The sequence below is a fragment of the Convolutriloba macropyga genome, chromosome 7 (genome assembly GCF_964194025.1).
Source record: "Convolutriloba macropyga chromosome 7, txConMacr16.3, whole genome shotgun sequence".
In the NCBI taxonomy this organism is placed as follows: Eukaryota; Metazoa; Xenacoelomorpha; order Acoela; family Convolutidae; genus Convolutriloba; species Convolutriloba macropyga.
This window is the reverse complement of record NC_134474.1, coordinates 5,377,848-5,391,404: the sequence shown is the minus strand read 5'-3', so window position 1 is coordinate 5,391,404 and position 13,557 is coordinate 5,377,848. Positions and strand designations below refer to the sequence as shown.

The following is a 13,557-nucleotide window of genomic DNA, read 5'->3' as shown; positions in this document are numbered from 1 at the left end:
CAGATATTGTGAGAAAACACACAAACCAGTATCTGCAATAAATGCAATTGACGGTCGAATTGAACCTCACAAAACCTGTAGCAGAGGAAACCGAGAGGGTTACAGTTTATTTCAATACTGAGACAGTATCACTATCACACTGGACTTTCAGATGAAACGTACACAGAGCTAGTGGATTCTATCGTAACAAAACTAGTTTCCTTCTCTAGCCATGGAAGCGGTTGGCAGCTGTTGTCTATCGATAAAGTTACCCTGAAGCTGGCACGGTTTGTACCTGTCCGTGGCAGCAGTTTCATACCTTTTCCAGAAGGGCATTTGTTAAGGAGAGATTCAAACCTGCTCAACATCCATAACGGAAACGATGAAAATTGTTTCTTGTTTTGTTACACTGCAGGATACCATCTGGTGTTTAAAAAGGAAACTCCGGAACCACCCCGCAATTGTTTTAGACCAAGGACGAACGTCATTACCTACAGCAATGAAAACCCATCAGCAAAACAACCTGTGGGTGACTTCGATATGCCCATGAGCTTGATGGAGATTTCAAAATTTGAGGACATGAACGAAGTTCAAGTGAATGTTTTCAGGTAAGAAGGTTTTTAAAAAGTTTCAATGGTGTCTAGTAGTTGAAAGTAAAACCCAAAACTAAAACAAAACATAAAAAAAGGAAAAACGAATAGCTGAAATTCATCTCTAAGAAACAAAAAATGGAGCCACGGAAAAATCACATTTATTAAAATTTTTTGTTAAGGTATCACGACAAACAACTCCTACCGCTTCGATTATCAACTGGAAAAACCTTTCGCTCCATACTGGATTTACTTCTTCTCAGTGACGGTGAAAAGTATCACTTTGTATTAATCATCGACTTACTAAAGCTTGTTTCAAAGATCAGTGGTAAAGAATATCGTGATAGAAACTTTCTTTGCCGAAAATGCTTCCACGTCAGTGCATCCGAAGAATCGTTTCCAAATGACTCAGTACAAATCAGAATGCCCGAGCCAGGGAAAAACAAACTAGTGTTCGACAATTACGCAGCTATATGGTTTTCACCATTTGTGGTTTACCTTGACTTAGAGTCATTGATTAAACCTGTGTCCACAGTCAAGAACAGACCAGAAACTTCTAGCACAAGCATTTTTGAGCAACATCAACCCTGCAGTTACTGTATTATGGTGATTGAGCGAAATAATCCTACACCGATACATTTTGACATATATACAGGACCTGGCTGCATGGAAAGGCTTCTGGCTAAACTGGAAAAACTTGCACGCTTTTTCTACAACCAGAAGCGTAAATTTCTTTTATTCTATGGAGTGGCACCTTCCAAAAAAGCGTACAACTGCTGCTGGATTTGTAATAATGAATTAGTCAACGATGCTGAAAAAGTTCTAAATCATTGTCATTTTATTGGAAGTTTCATTGGATATGCTCACAATGAATGTAACCTGAAGCGGAGAAACATCAATTTTACACCAATTGTTGCGCATAATATGATGAATTATGACATGCATCATATCGTCAAAGCACTTCACTCAGCTTCAGGATACAAAAATTTACATTATTCCTACTAATGACAAAAAATTTATCGCCTTGAACTTTGGTGTACATATTGAAACGAAAAAACGCAAAACAAATGAAGTCACTGTTTACGAGTATCTAAGATTTATAGACAGCTTCCAATTTATGCCAGGTAGCTTAGATAAGCTAATCCAAACCTTACCTTCTGACAAATTTACAATCTTAGACAGACAACTTCTACAGAGGATACTCAGCCGATCAACGAAAGCTGTTGAAAAAAAGGTAGTTTTCCCTACTCATATGTTGATTCGTTTAAAAAGCTGTCTGAAACATAACTGCCTAACATTCAGAACTGGAAAAACAGTCTCAGAGATAATATAATTGATATCACGCAAGAACAACTTGAACAACTCCGGAAACTGTTCGGAGAGTTCGACTGTGTCCATCTCAAAGACTTTCTCGAGCTCTATTTAACAGATGTGCTCCAACTAGCTTGCTGGTTTGAGGAACTACGAACAGTGTGCTATGAGACTTACGGGCTCGATTGCGTTCAGTTTTATACCGCTTCGAATTTGTCAGGGAGCGCCTGCCTCAAAGTTTGCAAGCCCGATCTTGAATTGTTAACAGATCGCAACATCTTTGATTTAACGGAAAGAATGATCCGAGGCGGTTTGGCAACAGTGTACAGTTCTCGATTAGAAATTGCCAATAATTCACTCCTCAGCAATTTTGACGAATCAAAAGAACCATCGTCCTTACTGTACATTGATGCGAATAACCTTTACGGCGGAGTCATGCTACATTATCCTCTCCCCCTCAAGGACTTTGAAATTGTAGAGGAAATCAGTTTAGAAGACATTCTGAACACAGACAATGAGGGGGGTATAGGATATATTGTAGAAGTGGACCTTCACTACCCAGATGATTTACATGATAAACACAGTGACTTTCCTCTCATATCAGATAAAGAACATGTTGATCCTATAGAGTTGAGCGAATATCAGTCTGAACTGAAAACTGCTCTAAACGTTTCAAACAGTAAAATTAAAAAACTTAGAGAGACGTATCACTCAAAATTGAACTATGTCACTCATTACCGGAACCTAAAGTTTTTCATATCGAATGGAATAAAAGTCAACAAGTTGCATCGCGCAGTCAAATTCTGTCAGTCGAAATGCCTCTCAACCTACATTCAACTGAACACCGACAAACGTCAGCAAGCAGAGTCAAAACTGAATCAAGACTTTTATAAATTAATGTCTAACTCCGCATTCGGCAAACTGTGTGAAAGCCTAAGAAATAGAGTAACCGTAACTTTTGTTAGGAATGATGTTGAACTACTCAACGCCACCTCGCAAGGAACTATCTCTCCAATCAAAATTGTGGATCAAGACCTTTCCCTATCTACTAAGAAGAAACTGTCAATTAGTTGGACAAAACCCACAATAGTAGGAGCTAGCATATTGGAACTTTCTAAGCTCTTCATGATGGATTTCCATTATAATGTTATGAAGATCGAAACGGAGTGTACTCTTTTATATTCTGACACGGATTCATTTATTTACAAAATAAAAAGTCCGAACTTCTATGAAGATTTAGCCGAAAATTCAAGGTTGAGAAGCCATTTCGATCTGTCGAACTTCCCAGAAAATCATCAACTACATGATCGATCCAATGAAAAAACTGTCCTCAAGTTTAAGGACGAACTTCCAGGCATGCCAATTGAAGAGTTCTGCGCCTTAAAACCTAAATTATACTCAATAATTGCAGGGCAGAATGTTAAAATGTCTGCCAAGGGAACCAAGAAGTATGCACAGACCAAACTAACACACGAAATGTTCAAAAAAACATTACAGAAAGGCGATCTTTTGAGACTCGAAAACACAAAATTTAGCTCCGAAAAGCGTCAAATTCATACTGTTTGTGTCAATAAGATTGCCTTAAGTGCCTACGATGATAAGCGATGCATCAACACAGACCGTAACACGACAATACCGTTCGGACATTACAGTCTGAGAGAAGAAATATTCGCTAAAAAAAATTGTGAGGACGTTGACTGGGGAGTAGAACCCCCCGAAATGTACACTGTTTTTGACTTACCTGAAGGAGGGGAAGCGTCTGGTTGGGAGACCCCTGATCCTGGTTTCAATCAACCCTCATACTCAAATGAACAATTGAATGATGTTGTTGATTTCAATTTGATATCCAATCAAGATGATGAAACCAATCAGGAGACCCCCAATCCTTTTATTTTGCTTGAAGCGGAAGAGAGCCCTACCACTTCAACGAGTACTGAAAACTTTGAAAAAATCAGAAAAAGAAAGGCTATCAGTCCAAAAACGGACGATGAAGCAGACAGCAGCGAGATTTTATTATCACCAATAATTTCTCGAGAAGGACAAGAATCTACTTTGCAAAGCAGTGAAGAGTCTCCACTATTGCTCAAAAAACGCACCCGTGCTTATATAGATGACTCTTGAGAGTGATTGAATTGGTATTCATTCTGTATTTTGAATTAGTACATCTTTAATAAGAAAGGAAAGTTTCAAATTACAAAGAATTAAATACTGTTAATCAAATGGTCTTTTTAATAAATCAGGCTAATAATATACTAAAACGCTTACTTTAGCTGAATTTTCCCGTTCGCTTGGCAAAAATCTTGCCCACTTTGTCTCCCTGACAAAGGTTAGATAAGTGATGCAAATATAACTCTTTTTTTGTAGAAAAAGCTGTTTTACAGAAAGGACAAATTTGGTCTTTAATGTTACCAGAACAAAGGGACTTGAAACAATAAAGGGGATTTGATATGAGGAAGTACTTATGGTGACGGTGATTTGACAATTGGGATAAGAAAAAAATTGGCTGATCACACTTTTTGCAGTACTTGAAATATCGATTTTTATGAAATTTGGAAAAGTGATTCAATTTTTCTTCCGAATCTGTAAAAGTAAGCTCACACGTAGTGCAAACCGGTTGTGTCATGACTTGTTTCTTTCATTCATAACGCTTGGTTCATAGTAAAGCGTTTCTAGCTCAATTCATACAAGAAATAAGGTGCTATTTCTAACGAAATTCCCAATTTAAGACCCATTCCAATGCCCTGGAAACAATAAGTTTTATCAAAGTTGCAGACACTCATAAAACTACTCTGGGCATTCCACTACTCTCAAACTTGGCAGTCCAATTTACCCAACCACAATTGCACACCCATTCCAATTTTAATTTACCCCCCACTTTTGCCTCTCGCCGTAAAACCAATTCTGTAAAAATCCCCCAAACACTGACAATTAATTTACTTTAACTTTGAAAAACAAAGTTCCAAGGCAGACCGCCGCTTTGATTTAATTCCCCCTAAATTCAATAACCATAAACAAAACTTGACAATTTTAAACAATTCCAACTCTCCAAAATGGAATAAAAGTTCAAGTTACAAAATGGATACCCTTCATGCGCGCGGTGAAAGAATTATTCCAAAACTACCCTTATATGAATACCCACATAAAATTTTCCTAAAAAATACAAGTATGGAAATCCGCCTTTTTACTAGAACAAAAAACTTTGACGGAAATTTCAGTTTTTCAAAGGTATAAAGTCTTGTAGGGGGGGGGAGTCGAACCCCCCCCCCCCCCCCCCCCCCCTACAGTCATATGGCGGATTACCATACTACTGACCCCCTACCACCGTCCGCTCCGCTCACCTCACACCCCTTTAATTAAGCTAAAGCTAGCCTCACTGAACCGTGGCTAGCTACTGACGAAGCCAACCGGTCGTTTGAGATCAATTCGCGCGACGTTTAGTCGGTTATGTTTTTTTTTTTACTTTTCATTACCTCTTGGCCTTTCTTATAGGTATCGACGATTGCTTTGGGCAGTATGACGCCGAAAATGAACGGGCCAGAGTGAATGTCGTTATTCCAGCGGGGCCAGCAGGTAAAACTATTGGTGGGCCTAGAAAGCCGGTCACAACAACAGCAGCTAGACCAGGAGGCATGACAAAGCAACCGGCATCAACATACGCTCCAAAGACAACTGCAGCTGCTGCGGGACCCAAAAGATCAGTCGGGACAGCAAATGGTGCAATGTCGCAAGGTCCTGCGGCCTCAGCAGCTCGTAAGCCAGCTCAACAACCAGCAGTCCCCCAAGTCCAGCAACAGATGCAAAGGACGAGAATAAGTGGCGATCATGAAAGCTCCGGCGCCGACCAACAAATGATCAATGACCTTAAAGCTCAGCTCGACGAAGCAAATTCCCAAATTGAAGGAACGAGTGCTGCTATTGAAGGCCTTGAACGTGAACGTGATTTTTACTTCAGCAAATTGAGAGATATTGAAATATTGACGCAAGAACACGAAGACAGCGGTCAGCTACCTGATGAAAATGTACTGAAGAGAATCCGAGATATCCTGTACGCTACTGAAGACGGATTCATTGCACCTGATGACGAGGAAGATGGGGGAGTCCAAGACGAAAATTTCAACGATGGAGCCGAAAACGTGCAAGATGATGACGAAACGTATTAAATGATGTGTTATTCGATTTAAATTTGATTCCCACCGTGTACAAATGAAAGATTTCTGCTAATTATTCACAATATGTCGCCATTGGAGATGAAGTAGCTATCAACAGCACTTAAGTGCTAAGCTGCTCTTTATCACAATTTATTGCTAGCAATTGTTGCCTAAAGAAGTGTCGTTAGATTGTTTCCATGATTGTGAAAACTGTGTTAAAATTGAGCTGTTAGTTGTTTTTTAATTTCATGCCGCAAACTTTATACCTTGGCAAAGATTGTTTGATTCAATAGCTTTCTAGATTCTAATTATTGGACGGGGGATTGAAATCTTCGGGTGAAATGTTTTTTAATCAATGTTTTCCGGTCAAGTTTTTAATAATATCTTCTTAACCTTTGAACTAATTGCTCTATGCGATTCAGCTAAACTGCTATTGGAAAGATGTGAAATATATTTGCTTATGACCAGTTTAGTTTTTAAGTTGCGGGAGGGGTATGTATATCTTTCTGTGAACCTAACTCGGTAACGAGACGAATCATGATGAGAATGATGAGAAATTTTTTTCTAGCTTTATGAAGTTTGAAAATCGATCTGTACGGCTTAATTTACGGCTCCGAAAAAGCTTCAAAGTGATGCTTCTGTGCTAGATTGTGCGAATGGTGGAGCGAATTAATTTGATTGCTTTAATTTATGATGTTGATATGTAAGTACCATGCAATGAACAAATGGATGAATTCTTTAATGAAGAAAGTGAATGATGCTCTCTGAATTGTCTGCAACGCTTTAACTAATTTTTGTAATAAATACATATGGCCGAATTTGTCACCAGTTCATGAAAGAAGTTGACTAGTTTTGTAATTATTTTTGTTTTCAGACGCTTGCCTCTAACCGAGTTAAGAGTGATCAGAATTGGTTCCTCCGTGATAGAATATAATAATGAATGTGTCTTCTGCTTAGTCGTAGCAGAAGAACAGCTTAAGGGCATTGCGGCCTGTTCTCAGCTGCCCTCTTTCTTATCGCTATTAAAGTATTGATATGACTACATGTAGATAGTTTTACACCCCTACAAAATATGCTCTAATTGTAACGGCCAGTTCTATTTTATTGAAATTTTGATTCTAACAAAGTAAAAACGGCGTTTTTCACTGGAGAGCAAATGATAGCAGTTTGCTTCGATTTCAAGTATCGCATAGTGGTGTCTTATCAATTTTTTTTGGTAGATCATCATTGTTGTTTCAAGTACTCTATAATGATGAATTTTGTATTGTTCTCATCGGACGATGAGTTTTGGAAGGTTGACGTAAGATACCTAAGAGTAGGGTGCAGACAAAGTTTTGATATCTTCTAAGCAAAAAATTGATGCGCTTTTGTAAATCAATATATCACTATAGCGAATTCGGTATGAGTTAGTTTTCGGACTAGTTTTGCAAGGACACAAATGTGCTACTCAAACTAATACTAAAACTAAGAATCGGAAAGCCACAAACAATAATTGAAATGAATGTCACGTTCTGTTTTTCTCAAGAAATTGTTTTCTGTTGTGTTTTTTTTCTGTATAAGTTAATGCTGCTTCTTTACAGATTCAATCAAATAAAATTTCATAGTATGATTTGTATTTTTATCATAAGCTCTCAGAAATTAGAAAGAAAATTGTGTCCCATTTTCTTATTTTAAGTTGTGTATCCTGTTAAAATTTCAAGTTTTGATCCAATTATGTTGCAAAAACTTGAGGGAATAGCTTTCAAATTAAAAAAAAAACCCATAGAAATCAAAACATATGAGCAAATTGTAAAGTGTTTCTTTCTTATAGTTCTCAAAGTAATGTTTTTTGTGAACTTTTGTACATCAGTTGCATATCAACTAAAATCAACCAAAAAGGATGATAAGAGTTTTGTTTTCAAATTAAAAGAAAAATCGAGAATTTTCAATTATTTGAGATAAAGCTCGAATCACGAAGCTCTAAAGGATCTATTCTGTTTCGCCCCCCCCCCCACCCAGCTTAGTGAGCATAAATTTTTTGTGAACCCCAGGCGCACGTACTATTTTCTTACATAGTAACGTGCTATATAACATATAATTTGTAACAGAATAGATCCGCTCTAAAGTAGACTCTGCCTGCCGATCGAAAAATGAAATCCTTTTTATCTTATTTGTCTTCAATGTTCATATTGCATTTTATTCAACCTGATTTGGAATTTTTAAAGCATGGGGTCTTCAATTAAAGAAATTCGCTTTTGATAGATATTTCCCGGATATTTTGAAAACTGAAAATTTCGACAACTGAAAGGAGGCAGATTTTTTGGCTTGTTTTATCTTCACTTGGCTTGCTTGCCTATCGGCTAGCTTGTCCGCTTATCTAGTTTGTACAACGAAAGCTTTACTATTTTTTACTTTTATTTCTTAACTTGTAAATTTAAAACATTTCAGACACTTCTGCTTTACTCATTGACCTTGCTTTTTTGAACCACTCCTTGTTTGGATAGCGTCACTTTTCTTTCAAGTTAGCGCGAATTAGCTACCATTATTATAGCTTGGTTGGCCATGACCTAGTGGCACATGGGACATAGTATGCAGCTATCACAACCGAACAATTTATTACGACTGAACGTAATTAAAAGTTAACCATAGCGCTATTGCAATAATTTTCATCTCATTTCAAAGTCCAGATGATAGAATCTGTCCGTCAATTAGTGTGTATTGTAACTTATATGTCGGCTAATGTCCTTGTTCTAATTTGCATTTGAAGTAAAATTTTTCATTATTTTCCAGTATGTTCTGAGTCAGCGCTGAATCTCTGTCATTTAAGCATGGGAAGGTTCGCAAAATGGAAGTTGATCTTTTATATTCAAATTCAGAGTTTTATTAAAAAAAATAGCGCATAGAATTTAACGGCGGAAAGATTCGTTTCATATTTTGTTTGCAATTTTCTCTGCATTTTTTAAAAATTAAAGTATATTCTGCGCAAAATCTTGGCTGTGCATTTGAAACTGAATGAAACGGACCGAGAGTAGAAGCTGCGACAGATAATGAATTAGAATCCCATAATTAACAGAGCGGAAAAACTGTTGGGATAAAAACACAAATACTTGGCTTTTGGAACATTTAAAAACGAAAGAAAAACAAACTGGTTGTGCGACGGCTTTTTCTACTGTGAAGTTAAATACGTTATTAAAGGTGAAATTGTATTGTTATTAGCCGCGAATCGATAGGCTATTATTGGTCGCCCTGTGTTTTTCTTACGACTCGAAGATTTTCTTTTAACGCTTTTTTGATCGGTATTTTTGGAGTGTATTTGAAACATACGCGTGAAAACAAGGTGTTTAGGTCCAACTATTTAAGAAGTTGAAGATTGGAGAGAATCGAGCGTTGTTTGTTTTTCATGCCATCTCTTTCAGTGACAGCGAGAAACGTAGGTGTGAAATTTTTTTAGCAATTTGTTCAAGAGCGGGGATTTTAAAGCAGTTTTTTGTTTGAGCTCATATTCTCGTACCGAAATAGTTGCACTTGGCTCCTTTATAGGTTCTCTAACATATTAGTTTACAGGTGTGTTGATCATAGTTGGTAGTTTGTGGGTGTCTTGTGGTGAATTTTAAACGGTTTTAACGCTAGGGTGATTTTGACGCCTGTTTTGGGCCAAAATTCCTTGGTGCTGGATTGTTACTGCTCTGCGTGCCGTGTTTAGCTCAGTATTCTCCGCTTAAAAACTTTTTCCACAATCTTGTTTTTTTTTAAAAAAAAAACACTTTATAAAGTAGTCCTGTTTCTGGTTACATTTTGTCTTGCTAGTAATTATAGTTTTCTACTTCGAGTCGTTCACAGAATTCTTTCAGCTATGTTCTTAAATCGTCCTCGTTTTTGTTCCGACTATTTGATCACGTGCCAAGAAGTCAAATTGCGACGTTAACGGTCTCTTCTACCGCTCAGCATCTGAATTTGTATGCGTGAGGTTATTTGTTATTGTAATTTGTTAAGGTTTTTAAACCAATTTTGCGGCACTTGACTTGCCTCGCTCAATAAAATGACTGCTGCGCTCACTTTCAAAAGCTAAATTGAGATTGTACACTAAGTTGAGAGATAATCATGGATTATAATTATAATACTTTTATTGGTGTTTGAGATTTTATTTGTAAACAAGGATAGTTTGAAAGCAGAACTTCTTATTCTGAGTTGAAGTTTTGTGTCACGTGCAATTTTGTTAATTGCTGGCTATGTTTTACTATATATTTAGTTGAAATTTCGGATATTTTCCGTTTATACCCCCAACTTACTGGGTGCATATTTGCACTCCCCAGAAGCTCGTGCTATATTTTTACATAAAGATTTACTGTGTAATGGCACGTGCTCAGTAACTGGGGATGCATAAGGTAATGGGGGGAGGCGAAAGCGGAAAAAATTAAAATTTCAATTTAAGCGGTACAAGCGAAAACATTCAGTTCCATTATTTAGGCCTCAGTGACTGCCCGAACCCACCCCCATCCAAAAAAGGCAAGTTTAGAAGAATTACGGAACCTTTTAACGATGTGGCTTTTTTCAGACGTGGATGGTATAGGGTGATTGTTAGTTGATCTAGCCAGCAACCAATCAACAATAGATCAGCAGCTGCGGCATTTTAAGCTATAAACGTTCATCGCTCTTTCTTGAATTGTGATTGAAGCATATCGTTTTTTTTACACGAAGTGTCCGGCTATTCGAATACGCAAGTGGGAGTGTGCAAAGACATGGGTGACATGAAGCCGGATGAGATAGTGCCGACGCCTGGACCCATTCGCTTGTTGAACAACTGTGGAGTCAAGTACCAGTACTACCTGGACAAAGTTGTACCTTACACCACTGCAAGGTTAGATGATCTTTAAAATTGCTTTCAAACGGCGTTTGAAGCGATTATTGTACACTTATGTCTTTTTATGCAGCATTTTTGCTTGACCGTTTTCTTCTAGAACATTCTTTTGATTTCATGTCTTTAGTGACTTTTTCACACTGGAAGTTTTGATTTTGTGTTACCTAAATTGCTCTTATTCAGAGATTATGAGTGTTGCTGAAACAAAACCGATTGTAAGATAAGCGATATCGCGGGCCTGATAGACGAATGTTTAATACTTCAGTCTATTATGGCGGAGGTTGGGTTTCCACGCCCTCTTTGCATAGAATTTTTGCACCCATAAAACACTAGCTATGCTACACTCCCCTGAATTCAACAGCCTGTCGTCCGAGAGCATTTTTTCCGACGTCAGTCGGTTTATTTTTCTACATAAGCTTTCGATTGTACGCACTCTCTTTCGCTGAAATATGTATTCATTTGAGTAAAAAATGCTTTTTTTTTTAAAAAAAAAAAGAAAGCTTAGGAAAGAGTGAAAACGGCAACTTTGGTAATGGGATTCATAGGTTAGGAACACACGAAGTTTGATTTTGGAAGCGTTATTATCAAACCGGAACATACATTGAAAGTGTGCTTGCTATCGGTGTAAAAAGTCAAGGAATTCTAGGATCCTTTCCATTTGTGCCACCCAGTTCGTTATGCACCGCCAGTTACAGACATTATGTAAAAAATATGGCACGTGCGTCTGGGGGTGCAAATAATACGCACCCACTAAGTAGGGGGGATCAAGCGGAAGAGATCCGAATTCTATAATGTTGCTAATATTTTTAACTGGACATTAGTGTTGGTTGTAGGTGGGCGACATTCCTAGCGTGCTTTGGGCTGTACGTGTTGAGAGTGTACCTAGTGCAGGGGTTCCACATTGTCAGTTATGGACTGGCCATCTACTACCTTAACCTGTTCCTCATGTTCCTCACGCCCAAAATAGATCCAGCATTCGCAGAGGTAACAACTATCTTTACCTACTCTTTCTGAAAACAGTTTGGCATTATTTTGGAATACAGCTAGATGACATCGTAGTAAAACAGGCATTAATTTACAAGTGTATGTGGTTTTGTTTTTGATTTCGACTTGTTAATGAATAATATTATTTGAGTTGAATTAAAAGACAGTATTAACGGGTAGTGTTTATGGCTATTTTTATGGTCTGACCAACTACGTACGTCTGTATGTACTGTAACTTCAGTTTATTCGCTGCAAGATTGTCTGGGGATAAATAGTTGGCGCCACCTGTCGCATTGCCGTAAATTAAAAATTATTTAAGTGCGTCAAAAACTGAGTTGTAATAAGCTAAGAAAGGTTTCACCATACTCTTAAAAACTCTCATTATAAGGTAAGACAAAGATTGTTTAATTCGCTAATTGGTGGAGGGCTCGGGTAGCTGATTACTTGAACCAATGGTTGTTTAGATGTCAGAAGACGATGGGATGTCTTTACCAACAAAGAACTCGGGAGAATTCCGACCCTTCATCCGCAGACTTCCTGAATTCAAATTCTGGCACCTCTCAACCCGAGCTGTCATCATTGCAATATTTATTACCTTTTTCCAGGTAAGATCTTAATCGCAACTTTTAAATTTAGTATTTAAAAACATGAGTTATCGACCCCGCATTTTAATCGTGGATAGCATTGTTTAATTGAGGATTCTCAGATATCTCGGCTCTTTGGCATTACAGAAGTTTGCGGACGCCGTATTGGCCGACAGGGCGTTTAGCCGACACCAAAAATGAGAAATTTAGCCGACAATTTACCTAAATTGCGATAGTAGATGAATTCTGAAGCTGTGATTGGCCAAATTAATTAATACAGCATTTCGTAAAAGGGCAAAATATGGTCGGCTTAATTTCTCATTTTTGTTTATTGGCTAAACGCCCTGTCGGCCAATTTTTCTGGCGCCCAGACGCCCAGTGTATCTGCGGTGTTAAGTTGTTGCCGTAATTTACCTTTTTGTGTCCTTATTTAAAGGGATTACACAAGTAGATACATACCATTCACATACCTACCATTGGAATGTACCATGATAGGTACATACATACCATTATCTGGCTTTTATTCTTGGAGAAAATGAATCAAATCTTGAACTTCAAACAAATTGAAATTTTAGGTTATGCCATCCAGTTTTGTAGCAGCTGGCTTTTTTAAAGGCCATTATAGAGACGTCATTGTTTATGTTGTTTTTTTTTGAGCAGGTGTTCAACGTGCCCGTATTCTGGCCAATTCTGGTGATGTATTTTATTATTCTGTTCTGTCTGACGATGAAGAGACAGATCAAACACATGATCAAATACAGATACATACCATTCACATACGGCAAGAAAAAATACGCTGCCAACAAAGACACAATAGTCCCCAACTAACCAGAAATAACCTATTGTTATTATTATTGTAAGTACTAACTAGTTAGCAAACAAGAGGACCATTGTACTAACCAGCTGAAAAAAAAGCAAACGAGCACAGGAGAAGTGTCCAATTTTGGCGAATTTGCGACAAAATGACTTTTGTTCTGCTGAAAACTGAAGAACTTTTCAAAACAGTAACTGAATTTTTTTGACATCTTGTTAATTGCTCTTGAATGCAGTTCATAGCAATTGTAAACGTGTGTGTCTTTTTTTATGCAAAATTTTCGCTTGACGGTTTTGACTTTTCGAGTGAC

General features: G+C 37.6%; 2 protein-coding genes across 3 annotated transcripts in view; both read left to right on the top strand.

Moving 5' to 3' along the window:
- LOC142342563 (microtubule-associated protein RP/EB family member 1-like) overlaps nt 1–6,889 on the top strand; it is a 47,967-nt gene extending 41,078 nt beyond the window's left edge. For both annotated transcript variants that reach the window (XM_075393935.1, XM_075393934.1), the window contains exon 2: nt 5,370–6,889. In XM_075393935.1, the coding sequence (XP_075250050.1) occupies nt 5,370–6,040 (671 nt within the window). In that variant the 3' untranslated portion in view covers nt 6,041–6,889. The remainder of the gene's footprint in view (nt 1–5,369) is intronic.
- A 3,677-nt stretch (nt 6,890–10,566) lies between these two features.
- Nucleotides 10,567–13,557, top strand: LOC142342566 (protein RER1-like). Its single transcript, XM_075393939.1, has 4 exons — nt 10,567–10,865; nt 11,699–11,849; nt 12,314–12,454; nt 13,094–13,557. Exons 1-4 carry the CDS (start codon nt 10,747–10,749, stop codon nt 13,259–13,261), a joined length of 579 nt encoding a protein of 192 aa, XP_075250054.1. The 5' UTR covers nt 10,567–10,746; the 3' UTR covers nt 13,262–13,557.